General features: G+C 48.7%; 1 protein-coding gene and 1 non-coding gene across 8 annotated transcripts in view; both read right to left on the bottom strand.

The window, feature by feature from the left end:
• The window catches only part of DIP2C (disco interacting protein 2 homolog C), a 308,047-nt gene that overhangs the window by 43,229 nt on the left and 245,818 nt on the right, over positions 1–19,000 (bottom strand). For 5 of the 7 annotated variants that reach the window (XM_069547940.1, XM_069547941.1, XM_069547944.1 and 2 more), the window contains 11 exons: positions 18,674–18,813; positions 18,032–18,168; positions 16,648–16,856; positions 15,519–15,633; positions 14,842–15,043; positions 12,232–12,341; positions 10,907–10,987; positions 3,711–3,834; positions 3,109–3,230; positions 2,144–2,255; positions 1,946–2,055 (listed from right to left, as the gene is read on the bottom strand). In XM_069547940.1, coding sequence (XP_069404041.1) covers positions 1,946–2,055; positions 2,144–2,255; positions 3,109–3,230; positions 3,711–3,834; positions 10,907–10,987; positions 12,232–12,341; positions 14,842–15,043; positions 15,519–15,633; positions 16,648–16,856; positions 18,032–18,168; positions 18,674–18,813 — 1,462 coding nt within the window. The remainder of the gene's footprint in view (positions 1–1,945; positions 2,056–2,143; positions 2,256–3,108; positions 3,231–3,710; positions 3,835–10,906; positions 10,988–12,231; positions 12,342–14,841; positions 15,044–15,518; positions 15,634–16,647; positions 16,857–18,031; positions 18,169–18,673; positions 18,814–19,000) is intronic. The other 2 variants (XR_011248191.1, XR_011248192.1) reach the window with 1 other exon arrangement.
• On the bottom strand, positions 8,047–8,118 carry TRNAS-GGA (transfer RNA serine (anticodon GGA)). The gene has a single exon. It is a non-coding gene; the product is annotated as a tRNA-Ser (tRNA).

Genomic DNA, 19,000 nt, shown 5'->3' with positions numbered 1-19,000 from the left:
GGAAATGGTAACCAACTCCAGTATCCTTGCCTGGAAAATCCCATGGACAGAGGAGCCTGGTGGGCTGCAGTTCATGGGGTCGCAAAGAGTCAGGCACGACTGAGCGACTAACACACAGAGTAAAAGGGCAACTCAAAGAATGGGACATAATATCTGCAGACCATGTAACTGATAAGGGTATCAGAGAACTTCTAAAACTCAACACCAATAAGAAAACTATCAATTCAAAATCAGCAAAGGAGTTGAATAAACATTTCTCCAAAGAACACATACCAAAAGGTGCTCAATATCATTAATCCTCAGAGAAATGCAAATCAAAATTACAGTGTGATCTCCCTCACATACATTAGGAAGGCTACTTCAAACAAACAAACAAAAGGAAATGCCCAGGGAGTTCCCTTGTGATTTAATCATCAGGATTCCAGACTTTTACTGCCAAGGCCCAGGTTCAATCGCTGGTCAGGGAACCAAGATCCTACAAGCCATGAGGCTCAGCCACAGGAAAAGAAGACATTCAAAAGAGAAAAACCAGCAGAAAATAAATTCCAAGTGCTGGCAAGCATGTAGAGAAACTGGAAACTGTGCATCACTGGTGAGAAGGTAAAATGGGACAGCTACTGTAGAAAAGAGTATGGCAATTCCCCCCAAAAGAAAAATAAAATTACTCTTTGACCCAACTATTCAATTTCTGGATATATATTTTAAAGAGTTAAAGGCCATGTTTCGAAGAGATATTTATACACCCCATGCTTAATGCAGCATGACTCACAATAGCTAAAATGTGAAAGCAACTCAAGTATCCATTGAAAAATGAATGGATAAGCAAAATGTGGTAAACACATATAGTGAAATATTAACTCAACCTTAAAAAGGAATTCTGATATATACTTCAACATGGATGAACCTTGAAGAAACTATGCTAAGTGAAATAAGTCAGACACAAGAAGACATATACTGTATGATTCCAAGTAAACATGGTACTGCTGCTGCTGCTGCTGTTAAGTTGCTTCAGTCATGTCCGACTCTGTGCAACCCCACAGACGGCAGTCCACCAGGCTCCCTGATCCCTGGGAGTCTCCAGGCAAGAACACTGGAGTGGGTTGCCATTTCCTTCTCCAACGCATGAAAGTGAAAAGTGAAAGTGAAGTCACTGTCATGTCTGACTCTTAGCGACCCCATGGACTGCAAACAAGGTACTAGAACAGTCAAAATCTCAGAGACGGAAAGCTGGAGGTAGGAGCGAGTCTCAGTTTAGAAGGTGAGCTATGGAGGTGAGTGCTGGTGACAGCGGCACAGAACTGTGAGCGCATTTAATACCACTGAGCCATACACTTGAATCGGTTAAGTGGTAAGTGTATGTTACACATATTTTACTACAAATACAAAATTGGAAAAAAAAAAGTCAAGCCGGAGAATTGAAAATACGCAAGCTCAGCAATCAGGTGAATCATAGGTGCAGGGCTTCCTGAAGCTAGAGAACTGAACAGCATCTTGCTGAGGACCCTGCCTAACCTGGGAGAGTCCTAACTCAGGTGACACACGTACTAGTTCCTTTTTTTGATGGGAGAAAGCAACAGCAACAAGCAGCGTTCTGGCCTGTTACAATGAGACACGTGTTAAAAATGCAAGGAACTCCTGTGCACGGGGCTTTTTAATAGAATACTGGGATCGCAGAACCAGCAAGAAAGGGAAACATAGGCAATTTTTTTTACTAGGGGCTAGTGAAGCCCCTAAAAAATTGTTTGAACATTTGGAAATAATCAGTTAACCTAGCTAATTACTGAAATGGTCACACATTTTATAGCTTGACCAAAACACACATATATGCATATACCTCTCTCCGTGTTTCGATGCCAGGACCCACCAGAGCCCTATACACATAAGAATGAAAATTAAGCACTGCTGTATGGCCTGCTAACTGCACACTACTCAGACTGTTTCTCACCTTCACTCCAGCTAGCATCCCGGTTGTGGACACACTGAAATCAAGATAGGCTAGCGTGTCTGGGTTGGAAGGTTTGTAGATCTGGGCAGGCCGCTTCTTTGGCAAATCATCTGGAGAGGAAAACAAGCTGTTAGCATCTCTGACTTAGTGGAAAAGCAGATGAGCAAACAGACATTTTTGGTGAGTTTGAGAACCAACCTGTGTCTAGTATAGGGGGCCAGGCCCTGACATCCACTGCCGCAGCTGCCTCCCTGGACCGTAACAATTTACAGATCAGTTGTGTTGTCATCAGACAGGCAGAACGGCTCACCTGAGGGTCAGAGAACAAGGCACGGAGAGGAGGAGGGTAAAGGACAGGGGACTATGCCTGCTCGCGTGCCAGCTGCGCACCACGTGGAAGCTGTGTAGCTCCAGGGTAGGCTGCGTGCACAGCCGCCTCATTCAGGGCCAGCAGAGGTCCATGTGACTGGGAATCTGACCACAGACCACATGAGCAGAGCTCGTGCAGACTGAGGCCCCGGCAGTTACTAGAGCTGAGTGGTGTCAACTGTGTGGCCATCACCTCAGAAAGCACCTCCCAAACTACCCACTCTCACCACACCCCCATCCTCCAGAAACGCTCACTCTCCACACACAGCCTCAGCACTTACTACCACAGTGACAACCCTGAAGGTCCTCTGACACAACTATAAACAAGTATTTATTTGTGATGCCCCTTGGGGTTCTTCCTCTAAGGGGAAAAACTTATCCTAATCCTCTTAAACTTCACCAGGCAAAAACAAAAACAAAAAAGTTAAAACAAACTGTACTTTCAAAAAGGAATAGGCTGCTTTTCAATCTTGAGGAAAGAAACTTTAAAACGCCCGACTTCCCCACTCCTCCTGGTTTGTTGCTTGGGCTGGTGGGGAATCGCCCAGTGTCCGGAGCGGTACCCTCTCTAGGGAGTGGATTTGATCCCCATGCATTGTGGCAAAACTGCTCTCTAGTCCCTAACTCTATGCACAAGTTGCTATCTTGATTCCAGAGCAAAACAGCAAGCTGCTAGAACATAGAGGCTGGGCCCCCTCCACCACTGGGACTACAGACACCCACACCAGCCCTGGAGCCCAGGCTCTGTAGTCTACAAGACTAGCACTCGGGCCAGACCCTGCAGGCAGCATTACCTCCACGATCATCTTCACGGTGGGCAGCGTAGTGGCGATGTTCTGTGGGTGCGGGGGACGGACGGTGATGGGCACGCAGCCTGCATACAGGCAGCCATAGAATGCAGCGATGAGGTCTATCCCTGCGCAGAGAGAGGAGCAGTCTTCAGTAAGACTCAGCAGCAGGACGACCAACCTGGAGCAGCCAGGCAGGCACGGGGCCCCGCGCGTCTGTCACACTTCATGGCAGCCCCCAGTGGCCCTGTTCTCTCAGGCACAGGAAGCCAAAGCAGCCCAGAGGTTTCACTGCTGTCATCCCTCTAAGGAGTCTTTAAACTCCACTTCCTGATTATCCACTCAGTGGTCAAGTATTTAACTACTGATTAAATGAACTTCCTCAGATAGCTATTAAAGTTCGATACAAAGGTCTCCGTGAAATACCGATCTGTCTGTGCCCCTATCATCAGTCATACAGCACACAGCACACAGCACACAGTCCACACTGTGAGCCAGGCTGGGGTCGGGGCCCATTTCGGTGGTAACACAGCAAGGCCATCGAGCACCGATGGGTGTGATGCAGGGTTCTTCAGGCAGGGGTTGGTCTGCACAACCCCGTTTCTTACCTGGTGGGTAGACCAGGGCGACGTGGTCCCCGTCCTGCAGGTGTCCCCTCTCCATCAGCATCACGGCTATCTTCTCAGCCCGCTTGTGCAGCTGGACACACGTCAGTGAGTTTGCTATTGTGCCCTGAGTATCACAAGAACAAATGGGTATGATATTTTTTTAACATCACAGCTTTGAGATGCCATTTGTATACTATACAACTCACTGATTTAAAATGTACAATTAAGTGGATGTATCTGCAGAGTTGTGTGACCCCCACCACAGTCAGCTTCAGAACATTTTCGTTACCCCCTCAAAAGACCACCCACCACTGGCATTCTGCTCTCCTCTCCTCCCCAGTAGCTAGGAAGTACAACACCAAAGATGACTCCAGATACATGTGCATTAACAAGAAACATTTTAAAAAGTTACTGGCAAAACAAAATCAATCTAGTAATTTTGGGACTTATATGTAACTGTCATGGGCAATAAGAAATTAGTCATAAATCTGGAGGATCTGAACTATGAAAAATAGGACTAATTGAAACTGTTTTTAAAAAAGACTACATCAAAAGTCAAGGAAGTCAGAAAACAAACAAACCAACTCCCAGAAAAGCAACCATCCAAAAAAAAAAAAAAAAAGGAAAAATGAGAACTGTCAAATTCATTTAATGTAGACTTTTAAATATGCAGGAACAAATAAACACATTTGGATTGAAAAGTATCTTAAAAAACACTGAGGATGAAAATCAGTAGCAAAACAGATACTAAGAGATATCAAAATACATGACATTTACTCTTTATTTATAAAAGCAAGAATAAACTACAAATTATAAACATACAACTTATCCAAAAAAGTTTCCCTTGAGGATTCACTTTTTATTTGCACATATTCCCAGGTAAGAAGAGATCATTGTCTACAGCTATTTAAAAACTGATTTATCATCAATTCCGACTTTAAAGGGATGAACGGGGGAAGGACCTCTCCTGACACTAAGTGCAAACTTGACAGGAGTGTTGGGTGAGGAAGACCCTGCAGCTGGATACAGGATGGTGGGCACCAGGGCCTGATGCATTTATTGAGGTGGGGAGCTTCCAATGAGAGTGACATGAAAAAGACTGTCCACAGGGAGGCGGTGTGAGCAGCTGGTTGTGTGGGAGGAGAAATGTGGACAGGAGAGACCAGAATCTTAGGGGCCGTTAAAGGATACCGGGTGACCTGGTGACTTGAAATGTGTCAAGAGACACTAGAAATGCCACCCAAGCTGAACATTTGCACGGGATGTGCAAGATCCAGTTGGATGTGAACCCTAAAAGGATATATATACCAGTGGCCGGCATTTGCCCAAAACACTCATGAGATCATTGATGGCCTGGGGTGCATAGATCACCAGGGCCTGGGGTACATAGGCCGGTGGAGAAGGGGGGCCACCTAGGCAGCTGCCAGGCAGGCTCAGGCCCCTTCCTGCTGAGACCAGCCTCCCTACAGTGGGGCTATGCTTACAATTCTCTGAATTGGACTTTCTCATCCCAAACATCTTCCTCAATCATCTTCCTTGTGAGGAAGGTTAAAAAATAAACAGAAAAAGATACAGAAAGTAGAAGAGCCAGAGAGCAGAATGTGGCAAAGCCAGGTAGACACAGAAAGACCTACTAGGCTGGTGTCTGGGATCCAGCTGAAATCTGAGAACTGGTGCCTTCGCAGCTGGACCAGTCCTCTGAGCAATCTCTCCTGTGCAACACATGTGTGCGCATGAACCAAAACATATCCCTCTCCACCCAACAGTCCTGCAAGGTCTTCTAAGTGAAGATGGGGCACCAGCCCCTAGCACACCGAGGTGAGGCCCAGGCCACCACCCCCCACCTCCCACTCCAAGCCCCCATGCTTGCATGCCAGCTATCCTGGAGGAATGCCAGCACTGCACTTCTGGCTGTGGCCGGGGAACAGTCAAGTTGCTGGTAGGGCAGCAGTACCAACCGGGGACTCCCGCCACCACCCTGCTGCCTGTGCTGGTCCATCAGCGGGTCTTATCTTAAGAACCGAGCATTCTGGGATTGAGCTATTAAACTCTTGCAACTGCTCTTCTTTGAGTTATCCAGAGAGCCAGCGCTGATCCTCTATCAGTATCAGCTTTCTTGTCACATGACAAAGCCTATAAGATGCAAGAAGCACCGATGACTCACAAGTAGCTGAACGCTCTGACACTGGTTCCGAGAACATCCATCTCCAGATGCTTCAAAACGGTGAGATTTACCTGCATTCTGTCCTTCAGCAATCTTTGCCACTGCTTCAAAATACCCTTTCCCACCCACAGGGTTTACACCAGACCTGGGGCCCCTCGTGGCAGGCTGGTGCCAGTACGCCCAGCACAGCCTCCTCCGCAAGTCTCTGCCTGCAGGCTCAACACTGAGAGAGCATCAGAGAACACAGGCTTTGGTCAGCCCCACACCATGCAACACCACTTGTCATGGGGCCCTTCGCCTCAGGAGAAAAGCTAATTTTCAATCACGCATTTCACTTTCCAAAGCTCTCACTGTGACAAAAAACAAAATGCCGTTTATATTCAGGTCAGTGGTTAGCTGGCATCCTCATCAACATTCATGGAAAAAGTTGGGTTTTCAGTACAGAAACCCACTGCATAAGAAGGTTCTAGGAAAAAGTACATCACAGAAAATTAGGGCTGACTTTCCCTGACAGAAGTCTTGGCTGGTATCAAGACAAAACAGCAATGCAGGATGATCCACCACCCAGCTGCTACTCTGAAGACAACGATTTCAGTGTAGGTGACTGTAAACATGGCACCACTGCAAAGTTTTACATTAAAGTAAAAACATACTCAGGAATGAAGAAAAAGCCAAAAATGATTCACATTTTAAAATGTAAAAACAGTGGAGAAGGAAATGGCAACCCACTCCAGTATTCTTGCCTGGAGAATCCCAGGGACAGAGGAGCCTGGTGGGCTGCTGTCTATGTGGTCACACAGAGTCAGACACGACTAAAGCAACTTAGCAGCAGCAGCAGCATACAATATATACATACATGTAAATACACAGAGACGCACACATATACATGTGGGTAGCTTGAGTACAAGTCGCTGCAAAAATTGTTTTCCCAACTCACCAGTGATGGAAGCAACTCTAAAGATCATGCAAGTAATCTGTTTTCCCCATCGGTGTCTATTCTATGAGAAAACAGCGATTTCTCCAAATTAAACATTTTCATGGAAGGGCGTCCTCATCTCATTAGCTACACGAGGAACACAGGAAAAGCTCTTGTGTGCCTGGGAGCCGGCTGTTTTTCTTCCTTCCCGAAAGCCTACAGTGGGCACTCTGGTTGCCAGGGGTTGAATGAGGGGCCAGGGGTTGAATGGGTGGCACGGGGCGAGAACATGAGGGTCTCCACTTCTCCTGGCAGGCCCAGGCTCTTAAGTGCAAACACCAGGCAGAGAGATGACCCCTGTTATCACATGCACACCTCTCTCTCCGGAGAACCCCGGGGCCGGTAGGCATGGATCTCCAACAGAACAAATGGAAAAAAAACTACTTCCTACGTCTTCGAGGAGCTTGGAAGCTTGAGCAGGTGGGTGGTGCTTTGCAGCCTGCAGGAGGGGCTACGGGGAGGGGGGGGAATCTCAAGGGTGCAGCCAGCTCACGGGGCTTCAGGCTGTTTCTCTGCAGCTCCTAGTTTCTCTGCAGTTCCTAATGTGGTCTGGGGTGGACTCTGCAACAGAGTGTCCCTGCAGAGTCAGCGGGTTCCCCTTATGCACAGAGATGGGAGGGACAGCCTTCATGGAGGAAGCATGCGCAAACACAGAGCTCATCTCTGTGCACCTGGGTTTTCCCTAGACACCATTCCCAGCATCTGGATTTTCAAACCCTCAGAATCTCAAAAGGGAAGGCCTCAAATTATTATTGGCTGTGTGTTTATCGTCTACCTTCATTGGTCCTAAATATATCTGTATTTGTGCCAGCCCATCTTTGTACTGTTGTATAGTTTAAAACGTGGGAGTATATACATAGATGTGAAATATTATTAAATTATTAAATACACTTAATTTTGTAAAATTTAATGACGTTTCTTTTGCCTGGGTCATAGACATTGAGCAAGTTCGGATCAAGGTTCTGAAGCTTCTATCTTCCTTGAAATACCTGAAGTAGGTCTTGTGAGCATTTCACTCTGCTATAATGTTTGATAAATTTTATTAGTATTATCGGAAGAGAAAGTGAAAGTAAAGTTGCTCAGTCCTGTCCGACTCTTTGCAACCCCATGGACTGTAGCGTACCAGGCTACTCCCTCCATAGGATTCTCCAGGCAAGAGTACTGGAGTTGGTTGCCATTGCCTTCTCCAGGGGATCTTCCCGACCCAGGGATCGAACCCAGGTCTCCTGCATTCCAGGCAGGCGCTTTAACCTCTGAGCCACCAGGGAAGAGAAGACTAGGCAATAAAAGAAAGCTGAGTTTCCTGTATAAATTTCAAAAAAATAAAAAATAAAATGTAAAAAAGTTAAAAGTGTTGGCTGGTGTTTCTCTTTAAAAAGTAACAGATGCTCTTTGTATATAAGTTCCAAGAACATAAGTCCTTCCTGATTTGCAGTGAATCGAATCCTCACTTCTGCCTACAAGCCTAGCACAACAGCTCCGACACTGTGGACTACGATGCCGTGGAGGAGGGCATACAAATGAGTGCTGTGGGCAGTAAAAAGGTGGCACAACGCAGCTGGGACCTGCAACAACTGAGGGGCCGTCCAGAATGGAGGATGCCTGGAAGCGGCCTGAGGCCCTGCATTGGAAGGACAACGTTTGGGAATATTGAGCAAAACAGATTATTAGAATGAATTTCAGCTGTTTCTTCTCACCTTTTCAAAATTTTGCTTTCAGAAAATATTAAACTATGCATGTGGCTTGTGCTGATTTCTACTGGATGGTGCTGAGCTAGAAGGCTGGGTGAATGGAAATTCCACTGTGACCGCCATGGAGAGGATGCTCCTGACCTGCGGCTCAGATTGAACACCTGTGCTGAGTACACACAGGGCTCTGGGAGGACAGGGATGAGTGCAGACACCAACTCCCTGCTGACCCATCCAGCTCTGTGGATGTATCTGCCGCCACATCAGAAGGCCTGGGAGACAGAAGGAAGGAAGGCTTCCTGTCTGAAGGAAGGCTACTACTGTGGGCCATGCTGTCCCCACGCTGACCTGAAGTAAGCTTACGTGTGGCCTTGACCTCCACAACTCACCCCTTAGAGAATATGACTCATTTCTGGTGAACACATTTCCCCAGTGACCTCGTGTCTGGCCGTAGCAAAGGACTGTGAACTCAGGATCTGGGAATGGGGACACAGTTGACCTGTCCGGCACACTGCCAGCCCCCAAGCGACACGTAGCTGGACCAGCTGTTTCCTCTTGCTGACAGGACTACAGTCTACCAATACAACCAAATTATTTCTGAATCTTTGTGTCTGCGACAGCAATGAAACTTCCTCTCACCCAGAGCTCTGGAAGGGTCACCCTCAGGGAGCTCAGGGAAGGGGCTCTGAAGAAGAGTCCTTCCTGAAGCTGAGGCCAGGCTGGATAAGGCTCCAGCTCCAGTGGGCCCTCTGGAGGTGCTGCTGGGAACCACCAGACAACACAAGAGATGCTGCAGAAAAAAGGGAGTCACCAACGGTCTCCAGGAGAAATGCCAGGGCAGAGGACAAAGAAAGTCAGAAGCAATGATTACACAGTAACTGGGATACAACCAGGCACCAGTGCCAGAAAAGAAGTCTTATCTGTGTTTACAGGCTGAGGCAGAGCCAAGGGAGAAAGATGAACGCAGCAGGCAGGCTGGCTTCAGATCAGACACAGGGCTCCTAGTAACCACATCACCGGGCTCATGCCCCAGGTGCACAGGTGGGCCCTGAGCCAAGAGAGTTAATCCTGGGAAGAGGGTTCAAGCGTAGGCACCAAACGGCAGGGATAGCAAGCATTTCTTACAGAAGCTGGGGAGTGGGAGCACTTTCTAAGGCTCTTCCTGGGGTCGGTCTGAACAGACACAGTGAACAATAACTGCTGAGGTCAGCTCAGCATGCAGGGTCAAGATGAGCTGAGTCAGAGGAGGACCAAAGGTACTTTTACAAACTAAATCACTGCAAAACTGGTCTGCAGCTGGATGTCCAACTTAAGAGATTTAGGGAGGGACTTCTGTTGTTGGCATTTCCTTTCACTTGTCTTTAACTGATTGCTCTAAGTGACAAGGGGCACCTTTGTGCACAAAGATTGTGATATTTTGCATCTCTGAAGAGCTACAATGTCTTAATGTTGCAAGCATCCACACTAGTCAAGAAGACCTAATTAAATGTAGTTTTCAGGCTTCATTTCCAGAGCAAACAAAAACAGGTATATTTTAAGACTTCTGCATTTACTGCTCATTGTTAGTACTGTTTACTTGTGCATTTAAGGCCTTACTCTTAAGTACTATTATGGAGCACAATCTGATGATTTACTTTTCTAATGAGAAACGTAAAAATGAACCTTAATTACAAAAATTATTTTCACTCCTAAGAATAAAAGCCTATAACTAAAACATGACTTCTTACCAAAAAAAAAAAGGTAGTTAAATAATAAAAAGAAACATAAATACCTCACAGATCCACAACTGTTCTCTACTGTAGACATTCTCCGCTCATTTAGGGGGAGATACTGTAAAAATATTGCTAAAATATATACATACACAAATATATGTGTATATATACACACATTATATATGTGTGTGTGTGTGTATATATAAGTACATAAATACATACATACATAAATGTATGTGTGTATATATACAACTGATGGCTCAGCAGGTAAACAATCTGCCCGCAATGCAGAAGACACAGGAGACATGGGTTCGATCCCTGAGTTGGGAAGATCCCCTGGAAGAGGAAATGGCAACTCACTCCAGTATTCTTGCCTGAACAATCCCATGGAGAGGAGCCTGGTGGGCTATAGTCCAAAGGGTTGCAGAGAGTCAGACACAGCTGAGCAACTAAGCACATGTACACACACACACACACTCAAACCCTTATATTAAAAAGTAACCTTTGTTATGTGAAAGGTCTCAATCAAAATAGCAACAAACAAACAGAAGGATTCAGGTAAGACTGAGGAGAAAGGTTTGAATGGAGAGTATCAAACAGCAGCATGAAATCATGGAGCACACAGGCAACACCAGGGTACACAGGTGGGGCCTCACCCTACAGTTGAGCAGCGTGTACAGCACGTGGTCAGGGGTGGTCTGTGCCCTCCACTGCAGGACCTCCGAGAGGAACAGGAACTGGAACAGAGCACAGCTGTTAGGTTCAGACCGTCCTGGGCATTTGGGCTGGCCTCAGCATCTAACAGTAGGGTCTGTCAGTGCCTTAAGACAGGAAAAGACAATCTCTGACAAATATAATCGACAGGATAAGCAGGTGTTTACAATGCTTTCCTGGCAGTGACTGGAATTCACTGTGCCTGATTCAGACCCAGCAGTTGGAGGGCTGGGGCCGTGCCACCACGAGGGAAGTCCTCTGAAATCTGCCCAAGGATGGGAAGATGCCATTCCCCTTATAGACAGAGTAGTCAACACAGAAACATCCCTTCTCCTGGGGCTTCCACCAGTTGCAACAATGATTCCTGGGGGCTGCAATGATAGACTCAGATCTACCCTGTTTCAAAAACGGGCTCTCTTAAATTTGCTGTGTTTACAGTGGTCACCTTTGAAGGCACGCAACAGCCCTGAGATCACACAGATCACAAGCACCCACTAACACGTCTGCAGTAACAAGGACGGCCCTGTTTCATGTCACCGACACAGCAATCACCACATTTAATCCATTTTATGATAGAAATGCAGTGTGAGGTATGGAACATGGTCATCAAGCACTTTCTTTGAACATGTTACTACATGTTACCAACTGGCAACATCTTAAATGGCTGATTTTGTCATATTTCCTTGGAGCCCACACAGAGTGGGACCACCTTTTGGTGAATCACTGAAGTTCTCCGGCTAAATGCTGTAATGGGGACTTGCAGCTGCGTGGGACAAACTGTGTGTCTGATGCTTATGTGGAGTGGGGCCTAAATATTCCTCCTACAACTCCCAACGCTGCTTTAAGAATGTCTGGCTTTTAAACTTGGGTTTTGAATTGACACTTCCTTGAACTGCAAAGATCCAAGGACTGAAACCTCACTATAAGGTGGCCATGAGGCAGTGTGAGTGTCCAATCAGGGCTGGTGGGTAACCAGGAACAAGTGTGCAGGGAACACCAGGACAGGATAGGGACTGCAGATGCTCGCTTCAGGCCTGCTGGTCATGGGCTGCGTCACCCACCCATTTCTATGCCACGTGAGGGGTCCTAAAACACTGCACCCCAGCAATCACGCCTTCCTTACAAGATTACAGAAGGGTCTTGCAGGGAGGCAGGAAGAAAGGCCATCAATGCTAACACTGGGCTGGCAGAGAGGGCAAGTGGGAGTCGGTAACACCTGTGACACAGCATCTGGGCAGGAGTGAAGAGGAACCAGGCCATCTCTCACCTTCCGGGCCTGGTCATTGTCTTCTATCTGGCCCAAGTCTCTGCCGCTGGCCTGTGCGATCCTCTTCCCAGACACCAGGTTCCCCACCATCACAGAGGCAGGGCCGATCTCTGCAAAGCAGCAGCAGCACACACATGAGGGTGACACGTGAGGTAGGACGAGCGAAGTTCCTGAAAATATGACTTCCCACTTCAGGAAGGAGCTTACTCTGATTTCCTTTCAAAGATGTGACTTTGAAAAGCCTGATTAAGAACAGGGTTTCAAGTAAGTCACTACCATGAAAACAAAGACAAACAGGAGCAAACCTCAAGTGAGGGGGCACAGAAATAAAGCTTTCAGCATCTCCTCTAAGGATTCTCCCAGGCCACCGCCTTTGTTTGCTGGTGCAGGGCATTCAGTATTTGCTGGAAAAAACTAGCTTTTTGACAACAGAGAGTCACATAACCTTCATCATTTAAAAAGAACAGATCAGAGACACCAGATACCATTAGAGAATCCTTCCTTAAAACTGCCAGTTACATGAAGCTGTGCCTTCTGTGCTGCTTCAGAATGGTGCGGATGCCCTGGCACTACTCAGTGCCCCAAGAGGCAGGTGACCAGCCGGTTCTCAGAGCCCACTTGCGGGGTCACACTTCCCTGTCCAGAGTTCTCAGTCATCCAGCGACATCTGAGTACTGCAGCCCTGCAGTGGTCATGCATTTACCAGCAATCCTTCATCCTAAGCATCTGTCTTGAACTCTGGCCACCAACTGTGTCCCAGCACCTGGGCCCACTGGAGGCCAGGACACCAGGTCAAGGTGTCCAGGAATGAACAGGGTTAGAGGAGGGAAAGGGAGGCTGAGTGAGTGAAGCCTCCCTGGGGAGCCCAGAAACTCTTGTCCATTCAGTGCAAACATGCCAGGCTTTTTTCCCATTCATTTCTCACGCTCATGAAGGGCTGCGCCCTGTGTTTTTCTTGGCTGGCCACCTGAAGCCAGTGCCCACAGGATGTGAAGAAGTGGGTGCTTCACTGGGAAATAACTATCCTCCACACCACAAACAGGGGTCAAAACAACAAAATGGAGGTAAGAGGAAAAAAAGAGAGGAAGAACATTAATAAGGAATCTGAGAATATTAGAAAACTTTAGAAAAAGATTACTGGTAAATGCCAACCTAAGGTGCCCGGAAAGCAGTGAGAGTTGAGGCCTTGTGTGCTCTTTCAAGGAGGATATCAGCTCTGCCATGGGAGTCGGGCCCAGCCCCACCAGCTACTCTGCTAGCAGAGCATGGTGGTCAGCCAGTGGGTGACCCCGTTCCTCCTGCAGCACTGGTGTCCCCACCTGCATCTGGAGAGACTGCTCACTCTCACTGCATCAAGCTCACTTCTGGAGGTGGCCTGGTTCCTACGTCTACCACCACTGCACTGTACCCAGGGCCCATCAACCATCTCTAGCTGACTTGTGATCTCTGCCCTGCCATGCTTCATCAGTGGAGCAAAGAGCATCAGGCCTGGGTCTGTCTCTCCAATACTCTGGCCCTACAGCCTTGGGTTAGTTCCTGAACCCCTCTGTGGCATGATCTCATTTCCTTGTAAAATGGAGACAAGAACGCCCACACTCCTTAAGGCTCCAAGAGGATGAGACAGGTTAATACCAGTAATGTGTGGAGGCGTGGGCAGCTTGTGCTAGGCCTGCTACTCGTCATTCTAACACTCCTTGGGCTCGCCCAGCCGCCCCCCTGGTCTGTTTGCATGCCAAGCCTGGGAGCTAGGGGCTTTCCATCACTATACTAGCACCACATTCTTGCAATAAATTCCTCTTCACTGGTAACTGGGTGTCACCTTAAAGAGCATAATCGTTGCTAGGAGGACCAAATCAGATGGTTTATAATTACATGTTCCCTGATAGCTCAGTTGGTAAAGAATCCGCCTACAATGCAGGAGACCCCGGTTTGATTTCTGGGATGTGAAGGTCCACTGGAGAAGGGATAGGCTACCCACTCCAGTATTCTTGGGCTTCCCTTGTGGCTCAGCTGGTAAAGAATCTGCCTCCAATGCAGGAGACCTGGGTTCGACCCCTGGGTTGGGAAGATCCCTTGGAGAAGGGAAAGGCTATCCACTCCAGTATTCTGGCCTGGAGAATTCCATGGACTATATAGCCCATGGGGTCACAAAGAGTCGGACACAACTGAGCGACTTTCACTTTCCCTAAACTGCAAAGCAGCAGACAAATGTTCAGCATCATGATGACACCACAAATGAAGCTGCAGAACTCCTCACAGGCTCCAAGGGCTGTAGGTTATCGAACAGGTTTGCAGGCTTTATTCTAACGTCTGTAGGAAGGAGCGGTGACCCTGAGAGGTGCTTTGCCAGACTCCTCAAGAAGGTCTGACACCTGCCAGGGAGGCTGGGCTTGGGAACTGCCAATACCTCTCCTTCCCAGTGGCCCTCACCCTGGGCCTGGACTCCACTACCTTCTTCCCACATGTGGCAGCAAGACAGTGTTCAGGAGAAGGCTGACCTGCCAGAGTGTATGATGAGAGACTGGAGAAAAGGAAGGCTGAGAACGGGGTCGGTGTGGCCCTCGCCCAGACCCAGGACCACCCCAGGCCCTCAAAGCCCTTCAGACGTACCTGGTTGCTTCTGCCGAGGCTTAGGCAAATTTGTAACGCACGTGTGGGGACACATGAGGACATTGCAGGGGTGAAGTGAGCCCTCCAGGAAGAGCTGCTTGGTTTCTGACAAATGGATGCCCCCGAGTGGGGTTTTGGGGAGGGTGTTTGCTGGAACCAAGGCCAGACAATAAACCCCAACTTGATGTATACTGTCGATTGCCTGGAAAGCCACAAGAGAAAGAAGCATGTGAAGCAGGTATGGTGAACAGACAAGGAACAAATACTCAGACTGTGCAGAGCGCACCACGCAGAAGCACAGGCAGCACCTGCAAAGCTCCCATCATGGAGACACTGAGGTCAGGAGGGCAGGTCGCCAACCCAAGCAGAACACACAGGTCACGGAGCACGTGTGCAACACCACACACGTGAGAACGGACACTCGGAGGAAAAAAGCACGCTCTCAAGGTCATAACAGGAACTCCTGCTGCGACCTCCACGAGCGAATGGGAGCAGCTCTGCACACTTCTGACCCCTAGGCCGGGTCTGTTTAGCAACCCCCACCTCCCCGCCCTGGGAGGCGAGCCCAGGTTTGGCGGCTAATGAGTCTCTGGTCAGAAGGAGGGATAAGCAGAGCACTCAATGGCACCGGGAAAATGACGTGAGCAGGAAGGGGGCTCGGGGCAGGCGCCAGCTACCTGCAGCACCCTGCTCATCCACTGGAAGCTGTCCTCTTCCGTGGAGTCTGGCCTCTGCTCAGCCACAATCACAATCCTTTCGTCGTGCAGGACAGTCACTGAAAACACGGCTATTCTGTGGATACAGACAGGACATGGTGGTGAGCACACGCTGGAGATGCTCACAGATGACTGGCCCTGCCATGAAGGGCTTCACAGATAATATGACCACAGAGCTCAGGAGTTCTCAGCACCAACTACTCCCCAGGAAATGAAAACTGCAGCTTCCAACTCCCAGGCGCTCACCCACAAAAGCACAGGGGAGAAGTCTGACAAAGCCAGGGGGCAGGTGGAGGACGACTGCCACTCTTCTTGTGGAAGCAGCCTGCCGCAGCTTGGGCAATGGGCCTCAAGCCTCGGGACAGATAGGAGTTGTGCAGGTATCAAAACTGCTGAATCTTACTGGGCCCTGCAGTTTGCATCTTGAGTTTGTACCTGCGAAGCAATATTCTCCCAATGAGCAGAACCTTGCCATTGGGGAGCTAATGGTTTTCTGCTAGCCCAGAGTCTCTCAGGAGAAGCACAGACTGGCCCTCTGGGGGGTCTTCTGCACAAAGGTGGCTGGGCTACACCCAACCAGAAGCTCTGCGTCTTCCTGCTCCTGCCAGCTCAGCTATGCAGGGCGAAACCCAGAGCAGCTGACTTCCTGCAAATCAGCAAAACCTCAGGAGCCATGGTCAGTGATCCAGCATTGGCTGTGTGCCAAGCAGGGGACAGGGACACCACCCAGAAGGAACCCACCTGAGGCAGTTTCCAGGCAGTTTATGGCTCATTTGTTACCTTTGGGTGAATGAACTACAGCAAGATAAATGCTTGGTTCTTTTCTTTGTGTAATTTACTAATTAAAAATATGCTTTTCTAATGGATATTATTCTTTAACTTGGAGAATCTAGTGAAAATACATTTATCAGACTCAGAAATTTTTCATAAAATTGGACATTAAGAACTGCACAGAATCTCAGAAATCAGAGTTCAGAGGCTTCACTGTACAGAGGAGGACACAGAGTCCCATTAGTTTAAGCAATTTTCTGCAGCTTTATATAAAAAGTGTAGCCTGTGGAGAACCATACCAAACACAGAGCACACCCACCTTCCCCTGTAGACAAATTTCATGGGCTCCACAGCCAGTGCTGTGGCCACGATGTCGTCGGCGTTGTGTCTGCGCCCGCTGACCACCATAAGCCCGTCCATCTTGCCCACCACGAACACAAGCCCTCCAGGGCCAACGAAGCCGAGCAAGCCCGTCCTCACGAAGGGGTACTCACTGACTGGGGCCCCTGAGCTCGTCACCGGGAACACCTGGGGACAAGGAACTCTTGAGTGCCTGCTAGGGCCCAACCTCCACCCTCCTCCGTGGAACCCACTGCTCCTGCTTCCCTCCGCTGGGTCTCTTCACCTGGCCCTGGTGGGAGAAGCCCAGGTCTGCACAGCTGCCATGAGCACCAGCCTGCGGACACATCCCCCGTCCCCGTTCCCACTCTCACAGCTCACCCCCGGCCCACACACAGGGCCCTCTGAATAGACCTGCCACAGTCTAACGAACATTAATTCATTCTTCTACTTATAAAACCACAGCATAAAAATGATTCAATGGAGAAGCAAGGCACACTTTAAATAACCTCTGTCAGTAGTAAAATGATTCCTGTTCATTATACTGCGATCTTCCTTACCGGAAACACACTCAAAAATAGAGGGAGCAGCCCCACCATGAGTTCAAACTCGACCCCTAGTTTCCTCCCACCTAACACATAAGCCACACAGAAAAGAAGATATGTTTTATTTAGACTGTGTCTGGCTCAGTTTCAAGGGCACTTAGAAACCTGAATCCAGACTTAACAGATCTGCCTGTACAAGCCACATCACATGTGTTCACACCCAAAGTTCTATTTATAGCCCTTTAAAAAATTTATCCCCAATCAACTCTGCAGTTGTATTTGCTAACATACAACTTAGTCAAAGTGTGCTCCTCCTAAGGTCAGCACACTTGGTGAGATGGTAAGAATTCTGAGAATGTTGGGTCTACCAGGCAGTGTGCACATGTGTGTGCTAACTGCACGCCACACCATGTGCACACAGCATGGGCACACGCTTGTATGATGGAGGCAGCCATGCAGTGCAAATGCTTGGCCGAGGCGGACGGTCCCCGAGGAGGCCGCTGCCCATGCCCCCCTCAGCAGGGCTGCGCGCTCCTCAGCCCCCACCCATCAGCTGCTGCTCTTTCTAGATGGGTGAGAATGGCAATGAGAAAAAGGCCGGGCCTCTAGAGAAACTGTACTTGCTTTTTCTCAGCTCTGGTTATGAGGTGAAAACAAGGCTGCTAAGCCAAATTTATTAAAAGCTATAAAAAACGGCAGGAGAAACTACAACCATTTTAATTACCATGAACATGTTTTATTGAGAAATCACCATCTCCTTTTTACATCTATTCCACACGCCTGGCAAAAGCTGTCTGATGGGGCTCACCTGCCACCTACCTCGAAGGTGTTCTTGGTCATACCCGAGAGGCCGTAGTAGGACATGCCCGTGGCCACCGCGCACACGCAGAGCTCCCCGACTTCGTCTGTCCTGCACAGCTGGGGAACCCCATCTGGCTTCACTGAACACATGATGGCTGAATGCAGAACAGCAAGCACAGGTTACTTTAGAGGGAGTTGGGGGGAGCTAGAGAGGAGAAATGAATGGATACAAAAAAGAACACAAACAGAAGTAGCATCTGCAGCAAAACCACAAGTAAAAGAGAATAGGCCCTCACAGTCCCTGAAGCAGGTTGTGATTTTCTTGTTGCGGTAAAACAACATTTCATAGCTGTGCGCTGCTGTAAGTTTAGGGTGTAAACGGGATTTACACACCATGCAGACATGAGGATGACACTGAGAAAAGACCACATGGCGTGTGTCGTCAGCCAGCGCACACAGCCTCCAGGACACAGTCTGAGCCCTGAAACCAATGAGCACAGCACACCGCTCCAGTCTCTTGAGCCTGTCTGAACAGAAAGCCTCCCTGTCCCATGGGAAGCTCCATCTTTACCTCAGACTCCTCATCAAGGCGGGCCCTGCAGGAAAGGCTGGGGTTGCTAGTTCTCTAGGCTATGGCTCTGCACCCACACCCACCCTCACCTCCAGGCATCACGAGGCCGACGTCCTGCACGGTGAGTACAGACAGCTTTTCCTCCGAGTCCACCCGGATGACCCCGTAGGTCAGCCCATGCATGGAGAGGACGCCACGGCCTGGGGGCTGGTTGCTGTCGTCAGTAGGCCTATGAGGACAGGTTGTGTCTGATTAGAAGCACGTCAGCTGTCTGAACACAGACACGCGTGTCCACATGCCACCTGCACACCAAGGCTGCCCCTCTGGGTCCTAACGGCAGACACAGCTGTCACATGCCCTGTGTTCTCTGCTCAGGACACACTGAGGTCTGCTCCTAAAAACTGCTAGACTCCTGA

This window comes from Ovis canadensis, chromosome 13 (genome assembly GCF_042477335.2).
Source record: "Ovis canadensis isolate MfBH-ARS-UI-01 breed Bighorn chromosome 13, ARS-UI_OviCan_v2, whole genome shotgun sequence".
Taxonomy (NCBI): Eukaryota; Metazoa; Chordata; class Mammalia; order Artiodactyla; family Bovidae; genus Ovis; species Ovis canadensis.
Note: the sequence above shows the minus strand (reverse complement) of the source record. Positions and strands in the feature narration are given on the sequence as shown.